Source organism: Lissotriton vulgaris, chromosome 2_1 (assembly GCF_964263255.1).
Source record: "Lissotriton vulgaris chromosome 2_1, aLisVul1.2, whole genome shotgun sequence".
Classification (NCBI taxonomy): Eukaryota; Metazoa; Chordata; class Amphibia; order Caudata; family Salamandridae; genus Lissotriton; species Lissotriton vulgaris.
This window is the reverse complement of record NC_141687.1, coordinates 1,818,410,335-1,818,436,152: the sequence shown is the minus strand read 5'-3', so window position 1 is coordinate 1,818,436,152 and position 25,818 is coordinate 1,818,410,335. Positions and strand designations below refer to the sequence as shown.

General features: G+C 43.7%; 1 protein-coding gene across 1 annotated transcript in view; it reads right to left on the bottom strand.

Annotated features, from left to right (window-relative positions):
* The window catches only part of RASGRF1 (Ras protein specific guanine nucleotide releasing factor 1), a 656,364-nt gene that overhangs the window by 54,043 nt on the left and 576,503 nt on the right, over window positions 1-25,818 (bottom strand). Inside the window, exons 24-25 of the mRNA XM_086957896.1 lie at window positions 16,368-16,447; window positions 15,170-15,287 (exon numbers count right to left, since the gene is read on the bottom strand). Coding sequence (XP_086814022.1) covers window positions 15,170-15,287; window positions 16,368-16,447 — 198 coding nt within the window. The remainder of the gene's footprint in view (window positions 1-15,169; window positions 15,288-16,367; window positions 16,448-25,818) is intronic.

Below are 25,818 nucleotides of genomic sequence, written 5' to 3'. Positions count from 1 at the left end.
AGGAGGAAGTGGTAAGAAAAATTCTGTGATTTCACGATACCTTTTAATGAATAACAACGAAAGTGAAAATGAGCAATGACGGTGCCTCAGGGGGGTGGAAGAGGAGTGCGTACCTGGCGCATCCTTGCCGGTAGATCAGTCAGGTCCATTTATTGATGGGAAAGTGGAAGGCAATGATATCACTTTTCTGTTGGATACTGGTGCTAAAGTTCTACTGTGAGGACAGCAGACATCCCAAACCTACCCCTTTCGGGAGAAGCAATCCAGGTAGTCGGAGTTTCGAATCGACAGATTAGAACCCCAATTACAGAACCTATGGAGGTGCATATTGGACATTTTAAAGACATACATAGATTCGTAGTCTGCGATTCTAGCCCAGTGAATTTATTAGGAAAAGACTTGCTGTGCAAAATGAATTGCACAATTTATTGCACACCGGATGGTGTTGCTCTTTAAACCCCTGATGAAGAGATTGTATATAAGATAATGTTAGCTAAATAAGGCACAGAAGTAGATGAAATGTATTCTTTAATGACAAAAGATGACTTACCAGAAGAGCTGAAAACAACTGTGAATCCAGAAGTGTGGGATTTCACGGGAAAAGAAATAGGGCTAGTGGCAAACATAGACCCAGTGAAAGGGACAGCGAAAGAAGGTGCAGTTTACCCAGACAACACCAGTCAATACAAAATGAGTCCAGAAGTGAAAGCAGGAGTTGCTGCAGAAATTGACTGTATGATTAAACAGGGCATTTTGAAATAAATAATGAGTAGTCCTTGTAATTCACCTATAATAGGACTCAAAAAGCCTAGTGGAAAGTACAGATTAGTGCAGGATTTGAGAAAGATTAATAAAATTGTAGTGCCTTGTTGTCCTTCGGTGCCAAATCCAGCCGTGATTCTTTATCAGATCATCTGGAATGCAGGCTGGTTTACAGTTATAGATATGTGCCAAGCCTTTTTCTCAATTCCCTTACATCCAGAAAGCCTGTATCTTTTTTCATTTAAATTTGAAGATCGTATTTTGGCATGGAACCGAGTTCCGCAAGGATATACAGAAAGTCCATCACTTTTTAATCAACTACTCAAAAAGTGTTCAGAGAAGTTAGTTATGCCCAGAAATTCAGTTCTAGTGCAATATATTGATGACTTACTTGTGGCATCGAAATCCAGAGAAGATTGTGTTACTGATTGAATTGCATTAGTAAATCATTTGGCTAATGGAGGACATAAAGAGTCACCAGAGAAATTAAAATTTTGCCAAACAGGAGTTAAATACTTGGTTCATCAGATAAAAGGGGAGTGAGGAAAGTGACCCACGAGGGAATTAAAATACCATGCAAATGCAGTTACCACTCACACAAAGAGAGATCAGAATGTTTCTCGGAGTGGTGGGGTACTGCCGACAATGAATTGTAGGTTTTTCCTTACTAGCGAAAACATTGAATCCGATGACACAGAAAAGAGTGAAGGATCCAATAGGTTGGGGTGATGAAAGTGTGGAAGCATTTGTAAAATTGCAAAATTGTGTATGTAAGGCCCCTGCTTTAGGTATGTCTGATTATTCAAAAAATTTGCACTGTTCTGTTGTGAAAGAGAAGGTTGTGCGCTTTCAGTCCTAACCTAAAGACATGGATTAAGCCGACATCCAGTGGCATATTTTTCTGCTACTTTGGATCCTGTGGCTTCAGCCTTACCTGGCTGCTTAAAAGCAGTAGCTGCTACCTGTATGAACCTAGAACAAACCGAGTCAATTGTGATGGGAAATCCAGTGAAAGTCTATGTTCCCCATTCAGTCGAGATTCTGTTAAGAAGAACTCGAACATAGTACCTTACTCCTAGTCGGAGTATGAAAGAATGAGCAGAACATGTGACAGTAATCAGGTGTACGATGGTGAACCCTGCTACTCTATTGCCAGATTCACGTTGTTAAAAAGTGAAAGATGAAGTAGACCATGATTGCTTAGATGTAACTGAAATGTGTACTAAGCCCCGCCCCGGCATACAGGAAGAGCCTCTGAAAGAGCCAGACCATGAACTATTTGTTGATGGCTCTTGTTTAAGACTTGAAGGAGGAGGGCTTAGTGTAGCTTATGCTGTTTCCAAAATATCTGGGGTCATTGAAGCATCCTGTTTACCGGGAATCAAGTCTGCACAAGTAGCTGAATTAATAGCTTTAATAAAAGCATGCAAAATTGGGAAAAATTGGAAAGTGACCATATTTACTAATAGTCAATATGGTTATGGGGTTGTGCATGACTTTGGCCAGCTTTGGATGCAGAGAGTATTTCTGACTTCTTAAGGATCCCCCATTCGAAATGGGAAATTTGTGAAAGAATTGTTGGAAGCAATACAATTACCAAAATAAATTGCAGTGGTCAAGTGTGCTGCTCACCAGTCAGGAGATGACTATGTGGCGTCTGGTAATCAATACGCGGACCAGGTTGCTCAATACTGTACAAGACATAATATGGCATTAAACAAGAAAATTGAAACAAGTGGAATCAGCTGCCAACGTATGCTATTCTCAGCTTTCGAAACATGCGATGAGGTAGAAGTGAGTGAAAAGGAAAATTGGATAAAATCAGGTTGTGAAAGAAGGGCATAAGATGACATGTGGGTGTACCCTGATGGGAGACCAGTCTTGCCAGACTGCTTGCTCTCTCAAATGGCAAGAATGTATCATGGAGACACTCATTTAGACAGGGACGCTATGATCAGACTATTTAGACAAGATTCGTATAACCCAAGATTTAGGGTAGAGAGTCTTTGCCAGAGATGTTTAGTTTGTCAACAAATAAACCCAGGCAGGAAGACAGTGGTCAGTTGGGGAAAAATCAGAAAGGCAGAAGGACCATTCATAATATTACAGCTTGACTCTGTAGAGTTTCCACCATGCAGGGGAATGAAGTACATCCTTGTCATCGTGTTTGTTTTTACGATGGGTGGAGGCATACTCCACTAAGAGAAATGACAGTATAATAGTAGCCAAATTGTAGTTGAGAGAGTTAATTTCGAATTTTGGTTTTCCAGTAACTTTGGAATCAGATAGAGGATCGCATTTTAATAATGAAATAATTTGATTACTCTGTGAAGCATTCTATATTGAACAAAAATGCACTGTGCATACCACCCAGGGGTTTCTGGAGTGGTAGAGCAATTGAATGGCAAAATCAAGTCAAGACTAGCAAAGGTTTGTGCATCCACTTTACTGAGTTGTCAGGACGCATTGCCTTTTGTATTGATGGGACTCAGAAGTATTCCTGACAGAAACACATGATTGAGACCCCATGAGAATCTCATGGGAAGGGCAATGAGACAGCATTTATACCAGGACATAAATTACTGAATATAACTGAGGATCTTGTATTGGACTATCGGAAAGGATTGGCTGATCTAGTGCATTCTGTCTCTCACCAGGTTGCAGAAGATGCATTTGCAAGGCAGCCGGCTCAGGCGCATGATTTGAATCCCGGAGACTAGGTGGTAGTGAAGAAGCACACCAGAAAGTCATGCCTAGCACCCAGGTGGGATGATCTACGGCAAGTCATACTGGTCACTACTACAGCAGTGAAGTGTGCAGGTTTGCCCAATTGGATCCATGCAAGCCACATGAAAGGGGTTTCAGCCCTTGCTGAAAAGAGACCCAAACTGACTAGAACAGTTGAGGTTGTACAGTCGACGAACCTAGAAGAACAGATTCTGAAGGAAATCACAAAGAACAACCGAGCACAAGTCAGGGGGACTGGATATCAGTGGTCCACATACCTGAGGTAGTTATTAAAACAAGAAGTAGAACAAGATTAGAAACACAAGAAACTAGTGAGGATCAGATAGGTGTAGAAGAACGCACTCGGGAGAAAGAGAACAAAGCTACTGGAGACCGTGAGCAGGACCAGTCAGGGACAGAAGAACATACTCAGGTAAACAAATCAGTTGAAAACCCTGAGCAGGGACAGACAGGTAAAGAAGAACACGTTCAGGCAGCAGATGAACCAATTGTAGTAAGACCTGACCAGGACCAGTTTAGAGAAGAAGAATAAGTTTGGGTTGAAGAAGAACAGTCTGAAAGGATACCTGAACAGGAACAGTTAATGGAAGAAGAGCAAGTTCAGGCCGAAGAAGCCACAATAACAAGACCTGAACAGGGACAGATAGAGAGTGATACTGAGAAAAGAGAAAATCAGATTGTGCAACAACATCACGAGAATAAAAGAACTCTTGAGAAAGACAAAAAAGGTAAAAGTACAGTGCAAATTAAAAAGGTCAGAAAAGGTGATAATTGGCCAGGTGGAGTAAAAAAGCTAAAATATAATTTGAGAAAAGTAAATGAAAACCCAGAACAAGTGAATGAGGTTACCAGTCAAACTTAGTCTGGATAGTCAATTACTAAAAACATTTGGAGAAGTCCAAGACTGTAGGTTTTGAACAATAAGTTCAAGGGTCCAGAATGGACTTATGTAACACTAGATATGTAACACTAGAAGAATTTGAGAATCTAGATTTTAATGAAGAGACAAATGAAGAGGTTATTTCAGAACAGATTGATGAAGGGGAAGTGAGGCCTCCTTGAAGTACTAAAAGATTCTATTTCATAACTAAAGGAAAGAAGAGGAATCTTCTTAAGTCAAAATTGGTAAAGACAGGGTTGCTGAAAGACCAAAACGAAGCTGTATAAAGAAATGCTGCAGGGCTTGCATATGCAGTATTTTATTAGTGATCTTAGTATGGCTATTTCTAACAATAGCAGTACCTTATCTTATAATAACAGACAATAGAGAGACGCGGACACTAACAGCTACTATTAGAGGAGATAGAGTAGAATTAGAAGCAACAGATGAGGTAGATTTACATCACACAGTAACAGATAATGACACATCTTTAAATGTATTTACAAAGTTATTGTTTCAGTACGTAGACACAATGGAAATTAGTGATTGTTATGTTTGTATGAAACTACCAGCTTCAGTAGCAGAATGAGTCACATACCATCATTTACCTTTAACGTATGGCATTTCATGTAGCATATTGTCAAGTTTATTTTATAGAACAGGAAAACTTCAATATTATTATTCAAATCTAGATGAAGTATTTACAGAAATTCCTATGTGAAAGAACATGAATCCAGGGCTCAGTAGTCTAGATTCACAGTTTATGGGTGAATTTTTCTTAACAATGAAGTAATTAGTTATAGTGAAGGCACATAAGAATAACCTTACATGTTCATTACGTGAAGAAGAGAAAGTGTTTTTGAATTTAGTTGAAGAAAGGAGACAGGATTTCCAAAGAAAAGCTGCTGAACAAAAAACCAATATACCACCATGGGCTGAGAAAGAGGGAATTTATACAGATGGCAAAGCTCATGCTGCGATGTCCTTAGAATTTGTAAAGACAGGGAAAACCTGCCTCCATAGATTAAAGACAGATTATAACAATTTATCGATTGGTTCCAGTGAATATGAACATAACTTCCGGATTTTGGGAACAAATCCAGTAATTCCTGGAGTTTACTACATGCGTGGGAATAAAGCTGTGGTACGGGAGTTGCTACTTCGGAACAGTATTTCCGAAAATATAGCATGTAAAAAGAATCACTGGAAACAATGAAAATACTAATGAACTAACACGAAGTAAGAGAGCTATTTTTTCTGAAATAATAGGTGAAATTTTTAGAGCATTGATACCTTTAGTGGGAGTCGTTCTAAATTCACATAGAATCTGTCAATTGTCAACAGTAGTCGATTGTCTTTCAACCGATACTGCAGGTTTCTTGGTGATTAATCCAGAAATGGTTGCAATTAAGTCTACGGTTTTGCAAAATCAACTTGCGCTTGATATATTATTGGCAAAAGCAGGTGGAGTCTGTAAAATGTTAAAAGTGCAACATTGTTGCACTTACATGCCGAATAAAAGTAAAGAAATTAGAGGATATATTAGGAATATTACAAAACTTCAAGAAAAATTGAAAGCACTGGAGGTTGACAATGTATGGGAGAGACTAACAAAGAGTATTTCCTTAATAGGGAATTGGTTTGCTAATCTTGGGAAAGGTATAATAGGTCAAGTAATCTTACCATTAGTTGGTATAACAATAATAGTTCTAACAATAGTGATATGGGGTAAGTGTAGCACAAATAAATTGAGAAGAAGAAGATATGAAATAAATGGAAAAGGAAAGTAAAGAACTTATGAAGAAATAGTTAGAAGAAATGAAGGGAAAATTATACAATAGAATGAAAGACTTGAAGAATAAAGATGAGAACAAGAATGAAAAAGGGAAATAAAATGAGATATGTTAAACTTGGCATCTTATTGAGATGGGTGATTTTGTGATGGCTCAAAAATGCCATCAGAGAAGGGATTGATGGAGCAAGGACTCGTAGAAAAGAGACTTGCTCGGAAGCAATCCTCTCATTTAACTTTTAATATTGTATTAACCACGGGCCAGATGCATCAAGCATCCATTTTGCGATTCCTTATTAGCGAAAAATAAGGAATCGCTAATAAGGAATAGCAAAATGGAATGCATCAAGCAATCACTATAAAAATAGCGATTCCTTAGAATTCCTTAATTGCGACTCGCAAATTGCGAGTCGCAATTAATGAATACCTCCCCATTCATTCCTATGGGCCTAAAGGCCCATAGGAATGAATGGGAAGACAATCTCAATTTGCGAATCGCAATTAGCGATTCGCAAATTGAGATTGCGAGTTCAAGGGTGCAGGGGTGTCCAAAGGACACCCTGTTACACCCCTGAATGTGATCTGTGCACATATGTTGCGCACACACATGCCCTTAGGGCATGTGTGTGCGCAACATGAAACTTTGAAAAATGCACAAAAGTGCATTTTTCAAAGTTTTTGCAAATTACCATGAAGTTGTACTTCGTGGTAATTTGCGTGCCCTATTAGCGAATTCGCTATTTTTGATACTTTCATGCATTGCATTTAAGGAATCTCAATTTGAGATTCCTTAAATGCAAACAATCGCAATTTAGCGAATTCTCTATTTGCGATTTTTGCATTTGGGATGATGCACCCAAATGCAAAAATTGCACTCGCAAAGGGCCAGATTCTGAGAATCTGGCCCTTTTGCGAGCGCATTTCGCTTGATGCATCTGGCCCCACGTCTTGTGTAAATTAACACGCACAACATTGAACATAAAAGACAGAGAAGGCTGCCTACGTGTATTACCAATAAGTAACTCGAGAGAAATTCTAAAATGGCTGCTAACGGGAAATCTTTATTGCGCATGCGTCAACTGTACCTACTCAGTATGACGAGCCGTCGCTTGGAGGGAATTTCTTGCGCCTGTGCAGATGCTATTAAAATGGCTGCTTGAGAACTCACATGCTTAGCATCTGCTTTGCTGAAACTAACATGTGCTATTTTACTAATGCTAATGCGGGAGGGCATTAATAAATTAATATAATTAGAGTAGAGATAGGTGGTATACAGTGAAACCATTTTATTTTCAAATTGATATTTGTCTTTCTGACTTTCCTTTTAGTATGCCTTCTCGTACGAATGCAGAATCTTTAACCTGCCTGACCTTACACTTGCGTTTTGTGATTGAGCCAGAAGAAGTGATGTGACTTTTGAACACAGTCCAAGTACGCAAAATATACATACCCTGGGACCCAGCTCCAAAGTTCTCTGAATGAGTGAGAACACATGAAAATTATACTTTTGTTTCTAATAAGATGTGAATACGGGTGGGAATTAAGATTTGTGAATAAAAATTAAGGAGTGGGAATAGACAGATAGACTAAGATGAAAAATAAGCATTGTGTGATGATCATAACCCTTGCCTGTCTACTCAGAGTCAATAATTTTACAATATTGAAACATTAATGGGAGGTTCATGCATATTGTAGGGTATAATTGAGGTAGTCTTAGTTACGTAGACAGAGACGGAGGAGAGACAGAGATTTTTCTGAATACTGCAGAGCTCGGCAGGCTGTCTGAGTGATGAGAGATGCTGATGACGAATCGAATGCAGCAGGTGGTGGCAGCTCCTGTTCCTCACTGGGGGCACTGTATTAGCGAGAGGCTGCAGTGACTACAACTGTAGTTTTATCGGACGACAAGCGGTGCTCCTGCATGATTTTGATGCAGGCACCCAACTTTCCTTTTTAATCATTGCCTATTTGTTTATGTAAACCTTGCTTTTAAAATACATTGTACTGCGCACTTACTTTCTCTTGTGTGGCCTCCCCAGCCCCGGTCCACCACGGCTGCTCGTGCCGATTGTGTGGAGGGCGGGCGCCATCTTGGGTGTAGCCTGAAGGCTGCCTGGACCGCAGTTAGCAGTCCAGCTGCTCGGGGGTGAACACCATAAATCGACAGGATTCTCTGCGCTCGCTGTGGGTCAGCAGGTGGTGGCAGCTCCTGTTCCTCACTGGGGGCACTGTATTAGCGAGAGGCTGCAGTGACTACAACTGTAGTTTTATCGGACGACAAGCGGTGCTCCTGCATGATTTTGATGCAGGCACCCAACTTTCCTTTTTAATCATTGCCTATTTGTTTATGTAAACCTTGCTTTTAAAATACATTGTACTGCGCACTTACTTCCTCTTGTGTGGCCTCCCCAGCTCCGGTCCACCACGGCTGCTCGTGCCGATTGTGTGGAGGGCGGGCGCCATCTTGGGTGTAGCCTGAAGGCTGCCTAGACCGCAGTTAGCGGTCCAGCTGCTCGGGGGTGAACACCATAAATCGACAGGATTCTCTGCGCTCGCTGTGGGTCAGCAGGTGGTGGCAGCTCCTGTTCCTCACTGGGGGCACTGTATTAGCGAGAGGCTGCAGTGACTACAACTGTAGTTTTATCGGACGACAAGCGGTGCTCCTGCATGATTTTGATGCAGGCACCCAACTTTCCTTTTTAATCATTGCCTATTTGTTTATGTAAACCTTGCTTTTAAAATACATTGTACTGCGCACTTACTTCCTCTTGTGTGGCCTCCCCAGCCCCGGTCCACCACGGCTGCTCGTGCCGATTGTGTGGAGGGCGGGTGCCATCTTGGGTGTAGCCTGAAGGCTGCCTAGACCGCAGTTAGCGGTCCAGCTGCTCGGGGGTGAACACCATAAATCGACAGGATTCTCTGCGCTCGCTGTGGGTCAGCAGGTGGTGGCAGCTCCTGTTCCTCACTGGGGGCACTGTATTAGCGAGAGGCTGCAATGACTACAACTGTAGTTTTATCGGACGACACGCGGTGCTCCTGCATGATTTTGATGCAGGCACCCAACTTTCCTTTTTAATCATTGCCTATTTGTTTATGTAAACCTTGCTTTTAAAATACATTGTACTGCGCACTTACTTCTTCTTGTGTGGCCTCCCCAGCCCCGGTCCACCACGGCTGCTCGTGCCGATTGTGTGGAGGGCGGGCGCCATCTTGGGTGTAGCCTGAAGGCTGCCTAGACCGCAGTTAGCGGTCCAGCTGCTCGGGGGTGAACACCATAAATCGCGATGTGCCCCGTGCGTGCAGCGGACTTGCGCAGCGGGCGCGTCGAATGCGCGCCGAAGTCGCGCCTAAGTCAAGCCGTCTGCGCCCGTCCGCGGCCGGACAGGGCTAGGGGCACATCCTTATGCCCCCTCTATCTCCTACTCCTCTGAGGACCTTAAATCTATACAGGGCAACTGGCCACTCTTGAACTCCACTATTACTATTATTTCCTCCCTTGGCCTTACACCCTCGTCACCTCTGTCCCCTCCTCCTCCACCGGCACCCTTGATGCAGCCTCCCTTTGGCGTCGGCTCTTCTTCCTCCCCCCCCTCTGTCTATTATTTTACTCAACACCAGGTCAGCGGTGAAACACCATCAAGAACTGTTTGCCTTACTTGATTCCCACAAGCCTGACATACTGTTCTTAACCGAAACCTGGTTTTGTGCGTCTTCTCTGCCGTCCCTTCTAGCCGCCCTTCCCCCTGCTTATGTGGCCCTCCGTGCTGATTGCCCGCCGGGCAAGATGGGGGGTGGCGTGGCGTTTATCGCCCGGTCTGAGTATAACTTCCAACTTCTCCCCTCCCCCCCTATTGACCCCACCGAGCACCTTGTGGTTCGCTTATCCATTTTTTCACCCCCGCTCATTTGTTTGCTAATGTATCGACCACCCCAGTCTACTCCTCTGTTTATGCCAGCCTTTCAAGACTTACTGGCCACGCTGGCGGTCAACTATGCCTCAGTCCTAGTGTTAAGCGATTTTAACTATTGGCCCACAGATCCCCTTGAATGCACATTCGCCAAGCAATTCACAGAACTACTCCAATCTCTGAATTTTATCTCCCACATTCAAGTCCCGACTCACACACATGGGCACGTGCTAGACCAAGTTTGGTCTCTCAACTATTCCATCTCTTCCATATCCGTGTCCCCTTGCCCATGGTCTGACCATGCTCTTATCTCGTTCTCCCTTCACCTCATCCCTGTAATTAAGGTTCCGCTTGCAAAAAACACCTGGGCACGGAACTGGAACCGTGTTGACCTTCCCTCACTCTCCTCTTCCCTCTTGAACTCCTCACCCAACCTGGTGGGCCTATCCTCCTCACTACAAGCCACTGCTATTGATACTTGGCTCGCAGGAGGCTGCGATTTAGTAGCTCCCTTACGTCGCAATTCAACCAAAAGACCTAAGGAGTCCAACCGGTGGTTCAGCGAAGACTTAAAGGACAAAAAGCTGACCCTCCGGCGAGCGGAGAGGCTATGGAGAAGGGACTACTGTCCCCTACAAAAAACCCATTACCTTACACTATTGCATGATTATAAAAAAGCCATTCTAGGAGCCAAAACTGCCTACTTCTCATCAAAAATCCTGGCGGCAGAGAACCAATCTAGGGAGATTTTTACCATCGTACACGACCTAGCCTTCTCCAAGAGGACTACCCCTAAACTCCCTCCTACCCAGTCCCTGTGTGACTCACTGAACTATTATTTTCTGGATAAAATCTCAAATATCAAGATTAACATCCCACCCCCCTCCTCTACTTTTGTTGATCCCCTCCCCCCCATTGTCCAATCTCGTCTGTCTTCGATCCCCCCTCTCACCGAAGAAGTATTTTTGGAAACTCTTCCTAAGGTAAAGTCAGGTTCCCTGGCCGATATCTGTCCGGCCCGCATCCTCCAACAGATTTACTCCGTCTGCACCCAGCCCCGATCACCTTCCTCAACAGTTCCCTTGCGCAAGGGGTTGTGATTCCAGCTCTCAAATCTGCCACAATTGTGCCTATTTTAAAGAAACCTGGTGCGGACCCGTCCGCCCCAGCTAACTACCGCCCCATCTCCTTGCTGCCCTACTTGGGCAAGGTGCTCGAGCGCAATGTTACCTCGGTACTCAGTGCCCACGTGGAAGCAACCGGGGGCTTGGCGCCTTGTCAAGCGGGCTTTCGGCCTAGGCACTCTACTGAGTCCGTCGTGGTGTCGGTCCTGGACAACCTCAGGGAGGGCATGGACCAAAATAAACATCAGGCCCTAGTGCTCCTCGATCTCTCCGCCGCTTTTGATACGGTGGACCACTCCATCTTGCTTTCACGTATCAGAGCGGCGGGAATCGGGGGCTCTGCCCTGGTCTGGCTATCGTCCTTCCTGAGGGATCGCACCCAGGCTGTCCGGCTGGGGGATTTCACGGCAACTCCACTCAAGATCACTTGTGGTGTTCCCCAGGGTTCCTCTCTTTCTCCTCTCTTGTTCAATCTTTATATCTATCCTTTCATTTTCGCGCTCCAGCAGCTGGAGGTCACCGTGTATAATTATGCGGATGACCTCCAGCTCCTCTTCAATCTTTCTTCTTCTTCCCATTCTATCTCTAACTTTCAGACTATTATGATTTTCATCAGGGACTGGATGAGCCATAACCAACTGAAGTTGAACCCGGATAAAACCGAGCTGGTCCTCACTGGCGGCTCTTCCAGTCCCTGGAACTCTTTATTTTGGCCCTCTTCCCTAGGTTCTCCTCCCACTCCCTCTCCTACAGTTAAGACCTTAGGCATTAAAATGAATAATCACCTCACCCTTCATTCACAAATTATCTCTGTCGTCTCTTCCTGCTTTTTCACCCTTCGCACTATTCGCACTGTCTCCCGTTTTTTTTCCCCCTTGGCACTAAAGTTGATCATGTCTGCCCTAGTGATCTCCCGGCTGGATTACGCCAATGCCCTGTACAACGGCATTCCAGCCTACAGTCTACGAAAGCTCCAGCTGGTGCAAAACCAGGCGGCTCGACTAGTGTACGGCCTCCCCCGTTCCCATCACTCAACGCCGTTACTGAAGGCGTTACATTGGTTGCCTGTCAGGGAACGTTCCCTCTTTAAAACTGGTTGCATGGTCTTCCAGGCACGCCAGGGATCAGCCCCGGCCTTTATCATCTCCCTGATAAAGGAATATGTCCCTGCCAGAGAGCTCCGCTCATCTTCCCAATCCCTTCTACAGGTACCCCGCTACAAGAGAAAAAAGTGGGGAGGGGCCAATTTCTCATTTTTGGCACCCACTTTTTGGAACTCCCTCCCCGACCATCTGCGGTCGACCAAACACTACTCCCTTTTTCGCAAGGGCTTGAAAACCTTCCTGTTCAATCAAGCTTTCCTGCAGTAACCCATCCACTGTTTCGCTCCTGTTTACTATGCCTTCCAAGCGCCAAGAAACCGTCTGGTGAACGCTGCTCTATATAAGTATTTTAAATTCAAATTCAATTCAGAACCTCTTTATCTGAAATTAATTTACTTAGAAGAAGATCGTGGAAGAATCTCGAGGAGGAAGAGAGTGTCAGAGAGGGGTGCTATGCAAGCGTTGGTGGTAGAGAGGTCATCTATCCTGTCCTGATTCCTGTCCTGAAGCCTTTGTCGCCTGATCTTTCCCAGGGGACCCTTCCCAGCTCCTTGGCCAGGGGGTTGGTTTTCACACCACCCTAGGAAATTATTATTTCTGTGAATGTGTAGATATTCTTTTCTCTCTCTCCTATCCTTTCTGAGCATAAGGCATTGCAAGATATAAAGTATGAGTTTGATGAATGATTAATTGAATCTTCCTTCCTATGAGTGACCGAGACTGTACTGTACTTTGTAAGTGGTTCACATGAAATTGATGAGATAAAGATGTAAAATATTTCCTGAGACTGTGGTCATTTCATAAATGTAAGAAAATTATTTTACGTCATTTCACCATCAACTGGTTCAACTAATGGTCCGTTGACCAGAGGAAAGAACTTTTTGATCAGTGAAAGATTAGTTGAGAATAAGAAGTGACTAATCTTGAAATAGTAGAAACTCATAAACTTTAACTCCAGATGCTATTGCCAAGTTGTGTGAGTGTCTTGTGTTTATGGGCCCAGGTTAGTATATGGTATTGGAGTACCTGTTGCTGGTGAGCCGATTGATAATTATCGTCAACGGTATTGTCGTCAATGGAAGTATGACTGGTGTAGTCGTCATTGATGGGACACTTGTCGGCAAGTCAGTCATCGACAGGATCTTCGCTGATGGAACCTTAGTCGATGGGGGAGCGTCGACAGTCTTCAACGACTTTGGAGCTCTCACCATCAACAGGCTTCTGGAGACCCTCGTAGATGGAACAGGAGCCTGAACTGTCAGTGTCGTCACAGTTGCAGCTGGTGATGTGACACTCATCGTCATCTACGAGTGAGGAAACGTCATCAACAATGATTTCGTATGAGATTTTTCGCCTCACGGGATCCGAAGAGAAGGCTTTTAGGTGATTTTCTTCCTTTCTAGGCAGCGTAGAGGGCACAGACAATGTGCTTAACTCCTTTTTCCTTTTTTGAGCACTTGGCATCCTGTGAAGGTTTATAATATTTCCTACTTTCTCCTGAGGAACGTCCTTAGATCTGGCCTCTTATGAGATATGGAGGATCTCTCACAGTCCTCCTCATATGAAAGCTTATGGTGCTTAGTGGTTTGAAGCCACAGAAACAGCCGTCCTCCTCTATGTTTGAGCGTTTTAGACTAAAAGGTGCAGCAGATCTTGCATTACCTCACCTCATGCTTTGGGTGGGGGGAATATATGACCCACATGGACTCTTTTCTTGCCACAGGTTTTGAATTGGTGGAAAAGGCCTCTCTTGCCAGACATGATGCCCTAATTTGCAGAGATTGAAGAAGTTGAGACAAAACTGAGTAGCACTCAGGGAGACTCCCTTCCACACGACGAGCAGTGAAAATCTGAGGGGATCTGCCTCTGCTGAGAGTGTTCTAGAGGGTGCTGACAGCTGATTGGTTCCAACATTAGGTCCTTTTTAAAAAAGGACATAGATAGGCTACTAATAACATGGCTATGAAATGTGTAAACGCTGCTTGAATATTTCACCGTGGTACTTCCATCTCGATGACGGGGAATAATTCAAGCATGTGAATCTATGAAAGATACCTCAATACTAGATAAATAAAAGTATTTCTCCTTGTTGCGCCACTCTAATGCCTCCTTTTGAATGGGGTTAGTATTTAGCGCTGCCGCAGATTTACACATCCTTGTAAATCTAGGGCAGTGTCAAAAAGCAATGAGTGTTGCGTGGATACGCCCACAGCAAGAGCCATTGCATGCCCCTTTGACACAGATAACTGCATGAAAGGGTACGATATTTACAATGCAGCATTAAGCCACACAAAGGGGCTTAGCCCTGCATTGTAAATATGGAGCAGGGGATTGTGCCACCGGACCATTGTAAAAAGTGACGCTCCAGTGGTGCAATGCACTTGTAAATATGCCCCTGTGTGTGCAACAAATGTCTAACAATCTTTTCTTATATGCCTAAGGCTGTTCGACCCCACTACCCTAAATAGAGCACCATAAGATTTCTAGAGCAAACCCTTGTCCACTAATAAGGGAAACCTGGACTCTTTACACAGCGTACCTCTTCTTGCCTCTTTAAAGAGCCAACTTCCCACAGTCGGCCGTTATTAGAAGGTACGGAGCTGTGCTTTCAAATCTGGTGTTGGGAGTCAGCATAGACTTGTGGAGGTGAAGCAGTAAAAATGCAGTGTAGATTTATTTTCTCTTCGGACCCAGCAAAGTGTCTTTTCTTCTTAAGTTCATGGAGATGAGTTGTCTGATTAATCAGACTGAAGCCTGATTCACGTGAACTAATGTATTCCGGTCATTATTGGTCTGTATCACTCAAATGGTGTCAGTTAGGGCAACAGCAAGCACCACTCACAGAAACCTACCATCCTCATCTTGGAGAAGTTCACCAGGCCATCCTCAGTGTAGTTTGGTGTTCCCTCTTCGATGAAGGCCAGATCCGTCAGGTACATGCCCAGGTATGGGACGCATGGCGGGTCACAGCTGAAGAGCGGAAAAAGGGGAGAGAAATGTGATTGTGAACTCTTATCAAGACTGAAGATAAGTTAGTAAAACGCAGCAGGAAAGAAAACACTAACTCTCAGATTGAGTGAAATTAGCTCTTCACACTCAAGCTCAATGGGCAGATTGCACAGAGCTCTGTATTCAGTGAATGCAGCACTTTTTTGACAGCTCACAGATTTGTAGAGTGCACTGTGCCTGTTCTATACTGCAGTCTCATCAACAGCTCCCAGATCTGTATAGATCATTGGTGACCATCTTAGTACGTTGCAGTCTCATTAACATCTCACATATCTGTAGAAAGCCTTCTTCCCAATCAGTCGAACCGTCTCTTTATACATGAATGAATAAATAAATGTTTAAAACATTTGGTAAAGTGGCTTGGGCTTGCCTACAGTCGAATGAAGACATTGTCTTGTCATGCCCCCTCTGAAGATGAAAAAATTTGATTTCAGGCACGCATTCCCCTCACCATTTATATTGACCAGAGGTTATTCAATAACATAGCTCCTTCATGGCACCTGTTGTCAATTCCAACCCGTTTCAATGGTACTGATTTTCTGAGTTCTATTACTTCATGGCACACTTTCTCCTTAATTACTCTTCCTTATGGCACTCCTTCCCCCAGTGACACTTTAGCCTTGTATACTGTCTTAAGGGCACCACATTCTCAGAGCAGCCATTCTACAGCCCACCTTCCCCACTTACACACGTTCCCATAGCACCCCTTTATCATGGTAGGCCTTCTCCATGGTACTCCATCCCCTAATCAGCCCTTCTCTGCATCACTCCTCCCAGTTTACCTTCCTCGTGCCACTGTTTCTCATTGCACCCCTTCCATATCGCAACTTTGCCCAGTATTATTCCCCTGTACCACCTTTCTTCCTCCAGGCTGGAAAGTACAGCTCTTTTGGAACCCCTTCAGAGGTCTCCATTCTCCAGAGTGCTCTAATCCACGATCAATTCATCTCTAGTGCAGCACACAGTCATGTAACTCATTTCCACCACAGTGCCCTCCGTTCCCCACGGTGGGATTAGGAGGAGCTGCTCTATTGCACTCACTTCTTCAGGGCTTCTCGTAGGTTCTTGAATCGTCCCTCTGAAGACACCAGTTTCTGCAGTTTGTCAATCAGCGTTTTAGTCTGTAACAGAAGAGAATCAGCAAATGTCCTTATCAAAGAATGTAGAACAAAGAACCTCGTTCACATTTACTGCACACCAATTGATTCTGATCATCAAGTACCCAGCATTAAAGAGATCAACAACCTAGTTATGAGATTACAAGGCAGTCTTACTCTACGTGCTGAACAACCAGGGGAAGAACACCCCAGCTACCTGGGTCACAGAGGGAAGCTTGCTTCTATGCAGCAATCTCTCTGGGAGATCCAACTTCTAGATATAAAACTCTCAGGAATAGCTTGCTTATAGGTAATACAATATTGCATCTAGGTCCTTGACCTCCAGGAGAATTACACCCACGGACAACCATAGCCCTGAGAACAGCATTACACAACATCCAATGCACACACTCCGGGTGGCTTGGCAAAGATTACCAATGGATACATTGGGAAGAATGGCAAGTAATACTAACACATATAGCCAATGCGTGAACTCATCCCAGGCTAACACTCACGGGCGATGTATAGATTTGGGTAACGTTGACAGCTTTTGCATGGGTTCTGGTAGACGTTGCACCTATAGACACTGCATAGAATCAGTAAATGCTAGGTCCGACAAACAACACATACCTTCAAGTAAGGAAGGCAGCAGAATTTTCTACAGTTGCTCCCTTCTTTGCTGTTTGTGGGCACTATTTTCCAGGCACAGTTATTCTCAAATTCAAACCTATGGAAAATCTTGAATTCTAATTTGTTTGAAAACTATTATTCATTATGCTACACATACCTGTGCAATATGGAGTACAGCATGAGAATAGTACTTTACATACTTGGCCAATGCAATTTCTGGCATGGTGGTGTTTTGGTTGAAAAGATGGTGTAGAATCTGCCTAGGCAATGAGGGGTTTCGAATCGATACTGGGTAATGTGGAATAAGAAAATAAAAAATACTCGTAGCCTAATGACAGTAGAGTTGACTATAGTTGCCTGTAATGGTTTCATCACCTTGAACAACAGCCCTGGCGTAGATGACAGTTCCAGACACAGTGACCTGTTTTCTGTCACAGTAAGAAAAACTTGCCTGTAACCACAGTTATTCATCATTACTTGAATACATCACCATCAACAGGCTGGGAAATCTCATTAGCCATTATTCTAATAGCAGTGTAACGTTACATGGAACAACTTTGAAAAAGCCACAGACCACATATAACCTATCAACCTTGTTTTATGACCCGAAGTCTGGCAACTCTGAAGGACAGGCACCCATCTCTACTCCCCTCAGAGACTCCAACTGCCAGGGTTTCCTTATCTTTTCTTATCTCGCCAGAGTAACTAGATGCATCAGGGAGCCTCATCAAGCAAGGGGAAGAGGGAAGTTTGCATGTGAATCTATCAAAGATGCCACAGTTGAAGAATTATAGTTACAAATAAGGAATGTTTCCTTCTTCACCATAGGATCTATCATAGGTTCACATGATTAACAGTAAACTACCATAAAAATGCAATGTAAATACAACTCGCGAATGAGGCTAACTTTATGCAAATAAATTGGGAAGAACTGGTTGTCTTACTCCTCTTTCAGTCGTCAACTTGGTCTGAAAGCACTAGTGCTTGGTGAAGACATGACTGGGTCGTCACTTTTGTGTGTAACAGATGTTTTTTTAGAAGTTGTTCTCATTAGTATTTTACAGTCTGTCAAACACAGCATGACAGTGACAGCAAGCTTTCGATCGTTTAGTGACACAGATATACAGGACAGAATATTTCTAAACACTTTAGCTTGGGCCTCCCTCTGTCCTCATTCATCCCCGTAGTTTGTGTTACATGTGTTTTTGAGGACAAACTTGATAGGTCTGTCCCTGATCTCATGATCATGATTTATGCAATAAACAATCCATTTGCGAAAGTCTGTTTAGCCTCAATTCACTTGTACAAAACTTACAAATAACTGATTTGACCTTCGAAAACGTTCTCCGTGTTTTAAATAAAATGTATGGTGTCTCTGACAGTCCAACTAATGCAAAGATCTTTCATCAGCAGCAATGCTTGGATTCGGGTCAAAATTGTAATGCGTTTATTTGAGTGGAACGGCAATTGTCCCCGTGGAACGCACTGAGGGTTTGTTCTCGGTACCACCTTGTATTTGCAGACACTCAAGCATGGCTCTTTACATGATAACACTTGTATCTCACTGCTCGGCAGGCAGAGGTTAGACCGTTAGAGTCAGTAGCTAGTTTTTCTTCCATTACAATGCCGGTTTTAGGATCTGCGCACAAGTTTAAAGGGAAACTTCAACCAGGACAATATTAAGGTCCCATTTTATAGAAGGGTTTGCCACTGGGGGGAAATGATCTATATAACTTCCTTATGGACTCTATGATCATTCTCTCTGAAAATAATAATAGTTGATCATGTGTTTTTGTTTATTTAGTACTTTTAACATCACATAACACAATAAAAAGGTTATTAATGTCACAACGGTTCACAGTAGTGACAGAGTTCAACATAAGCAGTTATTTCCACAAAAATGGCATTTAGTCAATACAACACCATTAATAGCCATACTATGTAGGCGATGATCAGACATACTGTTCACCCTTTAATTTCTACCTTGATGGTGTCTGGCACCCCAGATCCGTTACCCCACAGCGCCAGTATTGTTGCGTTCTATCAACATCCCATCGTATTAATTTCGACAATGGCAACTGCATTCCCATTCAGGACATTGAAGCAAACAGAATCAGCTTTCACATTGTTGACTGTAACCAGTAGTTTTTCTAATGGCTCCAGATGTCTACTGATTCGAAGTAAGGGCAGATGTTGCTCGTTGCAATATGTGAGTGAGTCAAGCAAGTCTTTAGATTCTGGGCAATGGCCCCTTACCTCCATCGCCCTGCAATCAGCCTCTTAGCTGGAAGCAACGCCTGAGCCAGCAGTTTCTTGGGAGCAATGGGAATCTTTCAGCTAAGCTAAGGTCACAATCTCACATTAGGGATAAGGCAGCCACCACTCCCTCCAGTATTAACACCTTCGCTGCTAGGTGTTTTCCCCTCCGGTGCTGGATGATGCCCATTTCCATAGTTTCATGACGAGCTCAGCTCGTCATCAGCACAGCTCAACCGTGCATCATGACGAGCTGAGCTCGTCATGAGCATGGAAAGGGTTAAAGCACCCCACCACCCGGCCATGCTAGGTGCGAAAAATTAACACCCTCTGCCTCACATCTCTTACAGCGCGAGTCCTTGTGGAGCCCACACAGGGGCGGCCACTCCTTTATGGCGGAGGAACGTCGCCCCACTAGGTGGCAGCAGATTAAAACACATGAAAAATAAAATGATAATATACCAATGTTGTTATCATTTTATTTGTCTTCTTACCTGCAGACTGCCAGTGAGGCCATAGGGTTGTGAGGGGCCATGCAATGCATGACAACAGTGGAGAGGAGGGGTGATGGGAAATACTCAGTACGAATGACGGTTTGGTCGATCATCTTAGGCCAGCCAACCCGTCATGCACACTTTCTCCACCCGGCTGTGCTGTACAGCTGGGTAGAGGAAAGCCACAGGCTCCATGCACTGTCTCGTTGGCCAATCAGGTCGCTCAGACCAATCCCAGCTTTCCTTTCATGCTGGCCAGCATGAAACAAGCACTGGGATTGACATCTGGAAGCCTGCGTAGTGTGCACCTGCCGGCCCTAGAGTTGAAGATCAGGAGAGGGGCAACGTGGAGACCATGTTATAGTGTGCCATGCTTGTTTGAAAAGTGGAACCCTTCCTCCCACAGGCATGGTCGGCTGGGTGGGGAGTAGGTTGCTGAAGTCAGAATTTCTTGTTCAGATCTTGCTTGGAAGATTGACCTCCTCTATGCCTTTGGATTGATCAACTGGACTGTCCCCTTTGCCTCCTATTTTGTTTTATGTAGTGCAGTGAGATGCCATTTTACCACGAGTAATGAAAATTATCATACTGATAGCACTTACAGTAATGCCCTCTGTAACCTGATATTTGCCTCTTGTGTAATACCCCTAAAGATTTAGCAGCATCTATTTTAATAGCTTGAAGCATATCATCCACCTACTTACAAAAAACATTATCAGCATAAAATGTCATTTCAATTATAACAGCCTGAAATTTAGGTCTGAACCAACCATAGCGCCTCATGACAGCTGTACTACCCAGTGCTGCCTGTTGCTGCCCATTTGTTTGAAACCTACTGTTGAAGAGTGCATTGCTGGGCCAATAAGTCAGTTATCCTTTTAATATGGCCTTGGACTGCCTTTTGTTAATTTGTTGATAAAAGGGGAGATGTCATGCCACAGTCAACAATTATACATCTGCAAAATTACAGACATGTTGGCAATTTTAGCAGAGCTGACAGCCAGTACACTAACCTTTCGGCCACAAAATCACACTTGCTGCTCTCCTTATACGTAAGAGCGGTGCATGAAGCACAGAGGCATAAATCTTTGATTCCATCAAACCTGGTTCATAAAACAAACTGGAAAATGTCAGGTACTCATTGTCAATCTTAGAATTTCTTGCAGAGATTGTCACACACCTTCCTCTCAAACATGAAAGAAAGTGTCTATGTCAGAATGAAGCCTTTCCTCCTGGGAATTTCTTATACTTTCCTCCTCAGTTCCCTAAGAGGAATATTGAAAAATGCTTTCTGGCAAATGAGAAGACACCAATGATGACAGTAGAGGAAATGGCGATGACATAGGAGACATAGAGAAGGCTGAAGAGACTGTGACTAACATACTGGGAACCCGTCTGTGGTGTTGATACAAAATATGCTGTCAACAAGGTAACTGATGATATCAAAGACAGAAGCATCATAAACGAGACTGGCTTAGCAGTCCATGAGGGAGATGACGTTCGGGCTAAGACCTGGAAAACCACCTCAGTAACTGATAGTTGAATGGACTTCTTAAATTTGGTTCCCGTCGATGGTGTGAAAAAGAATGAAACACTCATGTCCGGTGTAGTCGAAGCAGACAATGGAAGTATCTTGTGAACAGTGATGGCAACAGCTTCTCAACAGAAGAATTCAACATGTACACTGTGCATGAACGTATCAGTGATGCGGCCACCTTGTCTTCTGCTTTGATTTTTTTCTTCATTGATAGACATATTTATGCAAATGCTTGGTGATTTGGGGCATATGTATCATCCGTTTTTTTAGCCGCAAACGCTGCGATTCGCAAAAAAGCAGTGTTTGCGCCAAAAAATTCGGAAAATGCGATGTGTGAGTAAAATCGCATTGCAAAATTAAGGAATCGCAAAATTTGCGATTCCTTAATTTTGCGTCAGCATTTAAGGAATCGCAAATTGCGATTCCTTAAATGCTATGTGTGAAGCACCCAAGTTGTGCGATTTCCCTTTAAGAAATCGCAAATTACCACCAACTTGAAGTTGGTAGTAATTTGCGATTTCTTTCACAAATGCACTTTTTGGCATTTGTAAAGGTGTCATGTGGCGCACATACATGCCCATAGGGCATGTATGTGCGCCATATGCGCACACATGTTCATTTCAGGGGTGCATCAATGTGTCCTTATGACACCCTTGCACCCTTGAAATTATTCTCAATTTGCGATTCTCAAACTGATTGAGAATGACTTCTCAATCATTCCTATGGGCCTCCTGGCCCATAGAAATGAATGGGAAGTTATTCCTTAATTGCGATTTTCCAATTTGCTAATCGCAATTAAGGACTATTAAGAATTCGCCAAAAGAATTGCCAATTTTTAAATACATTCCATTTTGCAATTCTCAAATAGCGATTCTCAAAAAATCGCTATTTGAGAATCGCAAACACTGATGTTGATACATCTGCCCCTTTATGACTGGAATTTGTGACTCCTAAGTGGAGTGCCTTGTCTTTTGGACCTGCATTCAAAGACTAAAATGATTTTAAGGAACTTAATATGAGGACTAGCAGCCCGTGCCGACGTTGTCCGGGTATGAATTGCCGCCGGCCAGTAGTATATTGTTTTGTAGGATTTAGTTTTGATAGCATTTCTTATCTGTGACAGGCCTGTGAAACGCTCCGATTCACAGTGCACTGCTGATGCACTTGAAGAGTGCGCGTTCAGTAGTGTGTGAACTAGAGTTTCCCTACTTTATTTTTCCTTGCAATATTATACAGAGCGAACTCGACAACATGGCATGAGCACAATTTACATTACAGAAGAACACATTCATTTGTGGTAGGCACGGGGAGACAAAGCGATTTGCCTGGAATCACAGGATGTTAAGCTGATGCCGAAATTCGAACGTAGCTCCCCAGCTCTAAAGTTCGCAATTCTAGAACTTGTGGCGGGAGGTGTGTCTAAAAGTGTATGTCGGTGCTGGCCATCAATGACAGAGACCTGTGCATTTTTCAGATGGGTGGTGAAAAAATATGAGTATGTTGCTGGAGATGTGGGCCGCCGTGCCACCAATGTACTTACCGGGGGAAGGTAGACACCCATTATTCCGCAACTTTCTTTCCGCATACCATCACTCCGCATACTTTCATTACGAAAGTACCATGACTCCGCAATGCCATTATAACGCATGGCATTACATTTTATATGCTTTTACCACACATACATTAACAACGAAATTCGTTGTAAATGCATGAATGGTAAAAGCATGTTTTTTTAAAATGTTTGGATAAGGTAAGTATGGGTATGGGGTATATGTTTTGGGGTACTGAGGTATATGTTTTAGGGTGTTTGGGTATTTTAAGGGTTCAGATATAGTTTTGGGTTATGGGGTACAGGGGTAGTTTTAGGGTTTAGATATAGGTATGCGTTTTGGAGTAGAGGGGTATTTTTAGGGTTCAGGGCTAGGTTTGGGTTTTGGGGTATAGGGGTATTTTTTGGGTTCCGGGGTAGGTTTGGGTTTTGGGGTACACGGGTATTTAAAGGGTTCAGGGCTAGGTTTGGGTTTTGGGGTACAGGGGTATTTTTAGGGTTCAGGGCTAGGTTTGGGTTTTGGGGTACAGGGGTATTTTAGGGTTCAGGGGTAGGTTTGGGTTTTGGAGTACAGGGTTATTTTTAGGGTTCAGGGCTAGGTTTGGTTTTGGGGTACAGGGGTATTTTTAGGGTTCAGGGGAAGGTTTGGGTTTTGGGGTCCAGGGGTATTTTAAGGGTTCAGGGCTAGGTTTGGGTTTTGGGGTACAGGCGTATTTTAGGGTTCAGTGGTAGGTTTGGGTTTTGTGGTACAGGGGTATTTTTAGGGTTCAGGGCTAGGTTTGGGTTTTGAGGTACAGGGGTATTTTTAGGGTGCAGGGGTAGGTTTGGGTTTTGAGGTACAGGGGTATTTATAGGGTTCAGGGCTAGGTTTGGGTTTTGGGGTACAGGGGTATTTTTAGGGTTTAGGGATAGGTTTGGGTTTTGGGGTACAGAGTATATTTATAGGGTTAAGATGGGTTAGTGTTTAAGGGTGTTGAGGTATTTTAAGGAGTAAGGGTGGGTTATGATTATGGGGTGCAGGGGTATTTAAAGGGAGCAGGGTGGGATTAGTTTTTAGGGTGTAAAGGGTAATAAATAAAAATAATAAATAAAAATATAAAAAATGCAATTTAAAAGAATAAATGTTTTAATTAAATTAAAAAAATGTATATATATATATAGATATATATATATATACACATATATACAAACATATATTTGATGTTTTAATAATGTACTTTTACAATGTATATGACTTTACCACACATGCATTTGCGTTATAATGGCATGCGTCATAAAGTCATATGCGTTGTAAAAGTTTTAGAAATGATGTCTTTGCGGAGTAATAGTCCAGCGTTAAAAAAATTGCGGAGTGATGGTATGCGGGATGTTGGTTTGTGGAATATCATCACATATTCTCGGGGGAGGGATGGTCCCTTTCTTACTATTTCCGTGGAGGCGGGCCATGTGTCCGGATGTGCGTGGCGCGAGGCCTGTGTGCAACAGAAGTGGAAAATCTCCAGTGTGCGCTTCAGGCGTCACCGGAAGTTAAGGCGAGATTACATTTCCTGCACAATTGCCCCTGTTTGCGCTCCTTCCGGCCCTTGGGAATAGCGCCATGCCTGACCTCCATACAGTAAAGCAGATGCATGTCACTGGGAGCGCGGGGCAAGCACATCCGGAGCTGGAATGTACAGAGCCTGGGAAAAAAAACAATGAAATATTGGGCACAATGCTCGCTTTCTTTTTTCCGTAATCCCACGCCCCGCACAAGCCCACAGCACACGATATGAGACATGGCATGAAGGGCGGAACGTACCACATGCCCCCAACGTTTGTCACGCCCCCAGCACACGCCCACAGCACTACGCAGACACGCCCACAAGGGACTACTTTGCTGGCACGGTTCTTTTACCTTTTAAATGTATATGGTGGGCGTCTGCATAGCCTATGTCCTTCTGCTGCAACTGCCCTTTCCAACGCTGTATTGGGTGTTGTGATTGGTGCTGTGGTTCCTGAGATTACCCGCCTCAAAGGTTTGGGCTCTCTCTTTATTATATTAGTATAGCTAAGGGTCATTTATCTTGCAACTATCATACTCTTTGTGCAAGTGACCAGAGGTCTGAACCTTCAAGGCAGGCTCATAGGGTACATGCACCGAAGGAATAGTCTTTAAAGAAGACTTTGTTGACACAGGATGGAAATCTGAGGCCTTTTTTTAGGTCGAGCCTAGCGCAGAGCGTATGCGCTGCTCTATGGGGAGGCCTCTTGGAATCACTCCAGACTTTCTCCAAACTTGTCCGTGTGGTTTTTCATTTTCCAAACATTCTATTGGCCTTTGCGTGTTTGTCTCTTTATCTCTGACACACTGTATAATGGACGTCCGATTCCTCCCATTCCTCTGGACCTTGCATAATGCAACATAATGTACTCGCCTCAATTTGTCCGCTCCTCCTCCCGACCCGCTGGCCGAGGTGAGAGGGTGTTCCTGGAAGTGAACGAGTCTCGACGTGAACAATGGATATCCAGGCTCCTTCCAGGAACCATTTTTGCAGTCCGATTTTTTTTTTTACACGTAGTCATTCAACCCTCATCTAAACACAGTGTAGTTTATGAGAGAAGGAAACGAGACGCCGTTGTGGTTCTGGGAAATCATTATTTTCTCTTCAACGTAAAACACATCTTCCCTTTTCTGGGCTTCTTACACAACTTACTGAAGTTGAACGAGCAGACAAATAACCGCCCCTTCTGCCACCCCCTTCTCTCTGTCATTCGTGGTTGCATGACACTGCCCCCGCTCCACTATGTAACTTGCTGGGAATGCAACGTGCCATGTGCACACATTACCTGCAACAATTATACTAACCCCCAAATTAACAGGTCAGTGTACATGCTAAGTCGTTCTGTGTGAAGGTCACAATGATGGATGAGTTGAGCGCCTCGAAGCCTG